Below are 7,422 nucleotides of genomic sequence, written 5' to 3'. Positions count from 1 at the left end.
TGATTTTTGTTACTTAGAAATGCTGTCATCTTCTAAAGTCTTAAAATTCTATCTCCTCTAGGCATTTAATTCATTTCTCCATCTAAATAGATGTAAAAGTGATATCTAGAATTTTTTGCTTTATTTTGTTCATTTACAGATTACAATGTATTTGTTAATAATAATGGAATTTGGAGAATATTTTTTATTATTTGATAACTTGTAATGATGCCATTAGATATTTCAGTAAACATCTCTGAAATGCATTCAAAAAAGCATTTCAGAAGTATTTCAAATACTGAACCAATGGGAATTGTATGCATAACCTTGTACAGTGATGAACTGAGGAGTTAGGAAAGAAGCAAAATCTTTATAATAAATGTTTGAAATCAAGCTTATTACTTTTCTTAAAGTCCTTATTTGTGGGCTGGGGAGATGGCTTATTCAGTAAAGTACTTGCTGTACAAGGATGAAGACCTGGGTTTGGCCCCCAAGTATCCATGCACAAAACCAGGAACAACACAGCACTCTAGGAATCTCAGCACTGGAGTGGCAGGGCAGGAGGATAACTGATTTAACCGATAATTGAGCTCCAGTTCAGAGAGAGACTTAGTCTCCGAAAAATAGCGGGAAACATTTGAAGACATCTGAAGGATATCAGTCTGTGATCGCCATATGCGCATATACGTATGTACATGTCATAGAATAATGTGTACGCACACATACACACAATACCTTATTTACCTTGAAATTTTCATGTCTCAAGCCAAAAAATAACAATTCAAATTAAACTTAAATAAAATATGCATATGTTAGGATTCCTTTTTGCATAAGATAAATTTAGGAGCTTCCATTTCACAATATGAAGAAAACTAAAGGAATTTGAATGCTGGTCTTCAGATATAGGTATGTTTCTGTTGGCTCATTTTAGTTTTTAGTGGGTAAAGGGACATATATTGCAGGCCATTGCCATCATTGCTTTAACGTTCTCCATGCACATTAGTTGATTGAGCACATTTGGGTCAAGAGAGGAGTAGGAAGTGTTATGGACTTTACTATCGCTCTCCTTCCCCAACTGAGCTAGAAGAAAACTGGCAAAAATTTCTGTGCTCTTTACCAGGAAAAATAAAACAGTGGTAGACACAGCCATAGATTTTAGTGAGGACTAGTTGGGTACAAGAATAAAAATGAAGAATATTGCCCTCAAAGTTCTCATTTAGCTGATGTGAAGGTTTTAGCATTTCTACCTCGCCAATACTCATTAGGAAAATGCCATATCACTTAAGATTTGGATGAAAGACTATTTTAACTGATGTTATAAAAACTGACAGAAGAAAGGGCATAGTATTGTGAAATTATTGTTTTCAATTGTATCATTAAATATTTAATGGTCCTCCCTAGAGGAGAAATAACACTGGGGTATGGATAACCTGATCCACTTCCAAATATTCAATTTTAAAACTTCTCAACTTTTTATGTAAAGTGACCGATTTGCTTTATAACTTTTTACTAAAATATTTTAAACCTTTTGTATTAAGCTCTGTTTAAACATGATGTAAATGTTCTTTGAATAATATTATTCCTGTCCACTATACTTGCCTTGGAGTCTGCCTACTAACACTGAAAGCAGGTACAGGACAAGAGTTTTTTGCCACCCTGTCTAAAACAACTACCCTGTGTATGTAGCGTGCCCTCCCAGTACCTGTATTATTTTCCTTCAAGGCACATTTCTCTACTGAATACTAATTTGTTCATTTGCTTGGAATCCATGTACTTCTTGCTAAGATAAAAGATCTTTAAGGAAGGAACTTTGTCTTTTTGATTCACATCAAAATTAGCAAGGATGCAACCAAACCTATAGAGTCGGGGTCAGTGTCCATTCCTTTTAGTAAGACCAGAAGTAGTGACTTTTCCTTAAGAAATAGACTCTGTTCACTGATATCTCTGTTCACAATACAGAAAAACCAAGCTTAAGAAATGGCAGTGAAGCAGTGTGAAGAGTCTGAGTGGAGTCCCAGGCCATCTTAATGAGTTACTAGTTCACACATGGTAGGGAGATGCATTCCATGTGCAACACAGAGCTCTAAGTCAGAGGTTCTCTGAAAATACAAGGGTTTCCATGGGTTACTCTTGTTTCTCTCAAACTCTGATTTATTCTGGCTAGTTTGCTAACGTCCCTCGAATCATAACTTTGTCTCCGTCTCCTAGCTCTTACCCTCCTTTTCCCAGAGGCCTCACTTCTGCCCTATGCCTAACCACATCTTTGTGCAGAGACTGTGTCCTTGCTGATTCACTTTGTAGCAAGGATCAGTCACAACTCCTGAATGTGTGACTTGGTTTTTCTGGATGAGCAGTAACAGGAATCCTTTTCATGTGCCACAGGTCTGACAATTTATTTATATATACAACCTCTCTTCTAGATCACTCCTGTTCCTGGCACACATCCGCTTCTAGTTTTTGTCAACCCCAAAAGTGGAGGGAAGCAAGGAGAACGGTATGTTTTTTAAATATCATGCTTATTTTCTGCATAGTAAATGTATAAAGATTAGTTAAAATTATGGTATAAAAATGCTACTCCTCACTAGTTCATGACTTCAGTGATGCTAGCTGATCTCTATACATAATGTGCTGATCTCCATCTCTTCTTTTTATGTTTGAAATTTTAATGTAATGGCCTTTTTTAAGGGTTTTGATTATTGCAACTCAGGTATCTGCATTTTCTCTACCCTGCCTACCATTCTCAGTCCTCACAAAGAGCTCTCTGTAGAACATGGCTTCATAAATACTGCTGAATGGAAATTGGTTCTCTTAAGTGGTCAACAAGTTGACTCTAGGTAAATCATCGTCATTACTGAGTACCAGAATTTATATCCAGCTTCTAGGCAAAATATATTACAGTGATTTTTCTGCTGTACATTTTAGAGTGAATGATGCTGTATTTACCAGTGAAGCACATACTATTTAATCTGAATAATAATGAGCCACATTATTAGATATCTCAGTATTTATTCTAGCTGAAAACACAAAATTTCACTTTTGTAATAAATTACTAATTGAATCACAGAACACATATGAAAGGCAAGCCATCGAGGAGGATGCCCCACTAAAGACAACAGTTATAAAGTGTTGCTCTTCCTGCCTTAATGCTGTCAAGGTGTCTTTCATAATTTCACAGAAAGTATGTGAACAGGTCAAAGCACTCATACGATCACTATGACTAGATCCAAGTCCGTTGCTGTTTACCAAATAAAAATTAGAACAATTTCCACTAATAATGAAATTTTGAAAATTAATTTCTTCTGTTATTTAACTTTTGAGTTATTTCAATGAAATAAAGCTTATCCTTTTTCCATCAATAAAATATTATAAAATATTTCCCATTTAAAAAATAGGAGATATTTTTTAAGCTGGGTATGGTTGCACACACCTTTAGTCCCAGCACTTAGGAGGCAGAGGCAGGGAGATCTCTGTGAAATCATGATTGGCCTGGGTTATATAGTGAGTGCCAGGCCAGCTGGGGCTACAGAGAGACCTGGTCTCAAAAAGACCAAAGAAAAAATAACACATATGTGTGTGTGTGTGTGTGTGTGTTTTACATTCTATCAGTATACAGTTATGCCTTACTCTGCTAAACATGTTCTAACTTAATAATAGCTTAATAATTTAAAATTTCAGAATGTTTCACTACAGAGAACAGTTGCCTCAATTGTGAAAATAAAAAATAGTAATTAAATATTAACTTATTATTTTCTCCTGTAAATATTATAGGTATCTTTCTATTTAAATTTGTTGCAGAAATTTAAAAAAAAAACTTTTAATATACTGTTTTAAATAAATCAAGTTAAACATATCCGTCTCCTCGAGTGTTTTTCGTTTTCTTTTTTTACGGGGGGTCTTTTTGAGACAGGGTCTCCCTGTGGCCCAGCTGACTTGAAACTCACTATGCAGATCAGGCTGGCCACCTCACAGAGACCCACCTGCCTCTGCCTCCCGAGTGCTGGGATTAAAGGTGCACCACCACTCCTGGCTTGTTTACCCTTTCTTTGTGGTGAGAACTTTGAAAAATCTTTTTCCTAGATTTATCAAATGTATTTTGTCATCTTTTACTACCCCATTGGGCAATGGCACACCAAAACATTTTTGCTTCCTTCTACCCATATCTTAGTACCATTAGTCTGCCTTTCCATGACTTCTCTCTCTCCACACTCATTACAGCCTCTGGTAATCCCTGAGATCATAACCCACCTGTCTATCTATTAGCAGGTCATTTCACTTAACATAGTGTTCCCTAGTACTATCCATGAGGTGACAAAATGACATATTTCGTACTATTCAGATTCATACTGAATCTGTACCCTATTTACTTTATCCACTCATCAGATGATACTTTGTTTCTAGTTCTTGGCTGTTGTGAACAGTTTTTCATTGGACATGGGAATGTGGATGCTTCTTCAACCCACTGATGTTAGTTACTCTCAGTATATATCCATTAGTGGAATGATGGATCAAATGGTAGTTTCATCTTCAGCATTATGAGGAACTCTGTACTATTTTCAATAATGGCTATAGTGATCCACCTACAGTGTACACGCCACATCATATCTTCATCAATCCTGTTATATTTTTTAAAAAATATTTTATTATTTTTAATTTATGTGTATGAGTGTTTTGCTTGCATGCATGTTAAGTGTACCCATGTTATGCAATGTCCGTGGAGGACAAAAGAGGGTGTTGAATCTCCCGAAACTGACTTTAGGTACAGTTGTTGGCCACCATATGGGTACTGGAAATGGAACTGGGTCTTCTGCAAGAGTCACCAGGGTTGTTAACTGCTGAGCCATCTTTCCAGACCCAAACTGTGTTATATTTAGTCAAGTTAATTATAGCCATTCTATTGAGGTCTAGTGATACCTGACTGTGGTTCTGATTTTCATTTCTCTGAGAATTAGTGAAACTGAACTTTTTCTCGGAACCTATTTGACATTTGTAAGTTTTCGAGAAATATCTGTTTAAAGATATATGTTCATGCATACTTGTCTTTTCTGATTTATCTGTTCACTGGAATCATTAAATGCCAAATCAATGGACCCTGAGAGCTTGTTTGTAAGTTCTAAAGTTGAGCTCAGCTACTCTTACACGCTTGACTAAAGACCTGCCCTCCTCGGTTGGGGAAGGACAGGGAAGGCTGTCCTGTTTCACTGTGAGCACAGCTTCAGAAGGGATGCACATGGAGCAGTAAGGGATGAAGGAGACACCTGCTTAGCCGGCCAGATCAGCTGAATCAATGAGGTGACAGATGTCACAGGCAGAGGATAGGAGGAGGGTTGTGAGATGCTGTGTGTGTGTGTGGGGGAGAGCACCAGTCATGAAATCCTACCCTATTAGCTGCTGGGGGAGAGAGCATCATTCTTTTGGGGGTGTGGTCGCTGGTTAGTTGCCCTTTCTCCTGTGGATGGCCCCACACTCATGCACGTATGGGCAGCAATAAATGGACTTAGTGGGTAGTTTTGGAGGGAAAAAAAGGAAGAAAAGGACATTAAGTTGGAGGTAGACACGTTGGGCGAGGCCCTTGGGGAAGTTAGAGGGAGAAAATGCGTGGAGGTTGGAATGATCTTCTTTCACTGTATGTGCACACAAAACTCTCAAATAGTGCAGAATAAGTCAAATAAAATGAAAAGATGTCTTTTAAATGATAGTTTATTGAAATTTTGTGCATTTCATACAGTAAATCTTAATCATATTTAGACACCCTCCCCCATCTGCACCCTCCAGATTCTCCCTCCACCAAATTTTAGGCATTCTGTCATATATGTTAGGGCCTATCATGTCAAGCGTTCCTACCCAGATGTCCCTTGGTGCAGGTTCATCTACTGGAGTCTAGTCAGCCTATTTAGAGCACTTCCTTAAAGAATATCAACTCACCCTCACTCAGCAATAAACAGTTGCTAATAGTCTTAAAAGAAGTCTTTTAGGGGCTGGAAAGATGGCTAATGGTTAAAAATACTGGTTGCTCTTACAGAGGATCCAGGTTTGGTTACCAGCACCCATATGGCAGCTAACAACTGTCCCTAGCTCCAGTTGCTATTTTTTTGGATTCTAGTGACTCCAACACCCTCTTCTGGACTCTCTGGGCATTTCATGCATCACTGTACTTGCATCCATGCAGACGAAACACTTAAATACATAAAAATATTTTTTTTTAAAAAAAAGAAGCTTGCTAGAAATGCAAACAGTGAGGTTTCTAAATGAAGTGTCTTTCACAATGGAATCCAATACAGGCTATTCCCTTAAAATTTTTTGGGCTTCCTTCACACAAAGAGTTCTTTCTGTTCAAGCCAACAGGTGTGAAAGTGTTCCATATGATTCATCCAGACAGCTCCCCCTGGGCAAGTTCAATCTCCACTAACACTAAGGTTAAAATACATAAGACACAGTGATGGTGTGTAGGAGGATATGTCAACAGATGTATTACAAAACCACATGGAGAATGTTAACGTAGAAATGTTTAAAATAAAGTTGCTATGGAAGTTCAGAGGTGAAAATATACTTGAAAGCTGAGAAGTCTTAGAAGTTACTCTTGTATTCTCGTTATATAAATAGAAGTTCACCAGATGAAGGAGCTAGAAAGAAAGATTCATGAAAGGGGATGGTGTCAACCAGGATGATTCACCAAGGATAAAGTCTAAAGGGGAAGTTAAGAGATGAACAGTAGGTGAATTCTGAAGATTATGACTGACTTGACTATAGTTGTTTAATCATGGAGCCTGCCTGACTGATTTCATGAGCAGCACAGAACTTTGAATTTCTACAATGCACAGCTGGTGAAAGAACTGAAGGCCTGAACTTAGGCACTGGGTGGGAACAGCTATGGGTGAGAGACAGTTCTCACTTAGAAGGCACAAGACTGCCCCTCAAAGGGGTTCATGTACCAGCAAAAAGGAGCTATTGGGAATGACTCCGAGATGATTCTTGAGACACTATGTAATATAAGAAATCAAGATAGAAACGTGTTTTTCCCCTGTGGATTTAGGGATGGAGAAATACAAGGAGTTATTATATGATAAATTTGAAGTAGTCTATAACCAAATATTTATATATGTGTGTGTATAATAAAATAATTAGTATTGTTTTCATGTATATTGAAATTAATCTTTAAAAACCAATTTAATATTTTATATATAATATTTTGTTTAAGTATTCTAACTGTACAGAAGGTATGTGTATTTAAGATTTCTTTGTAAATATTCCTTTTTCTTTTGCAAAAACGGGATTTTTTTCAGAAAATTATTTACTTAAAATTTGCCTGTTGAGACAATTTAGTGGTTTTGTGCGTTGAATTACATTTGTGTGAAATGATGAGACAAATCTACATTCCTTACTTACACAGAGGCATATAGCATATATAATCCCACTCTAAACACAGGGTGTTCCTTCTCTATGCAG

The 7,422-nt window shown here is 37.1% G+C and overlaps 1 protein-coding gene across 6 annotated transcripts in view; it reads left to right on the top strand.

Moving 5' to 3' along the window:
- Dgkb (diacylglycerol kinase beta) overlaps nucleotides 1–7,422 on the top strand; it is a 772,948-nt gene that overhangs the window by 292,178 nt on the left and 473,348 nt on the right. For all 6 annotated transcript variants that reach the window (XM_008828356.3, XM_017796961.2, XM_008828359.3 and 3 more), the window contains one exon: nucleotides 2,400–2,473. In XM_008828356.3, coding sequence (XP_008826578.1) covers nucleotides 2,400–2,473 — 74 coding nt within the window. The remainder of the gene's footprint in view (nucleotides 1–2,399; nucleotides 2,474–7,422) is intronic.

Source organism: Nannospalax galili, unplaced genomic scaffold (genome assembly GCF_000622305.1).
Source record: "Nannospalax galili isolate Female #2095 unplaced genomic scaffold, S.galili_v1.0 scaffold452, whole genome shotgun sequence".
NCBI lineage: Eukaryota > Metazoa > Chordata > Mammalia > Rodentia > Spalacidae > Nannospalax > Nannospalax galili.
Note: the sequence above shows the minus strand (reverse complement) of the source record. Positions and strands in the feature narration are given on the sequence as shown.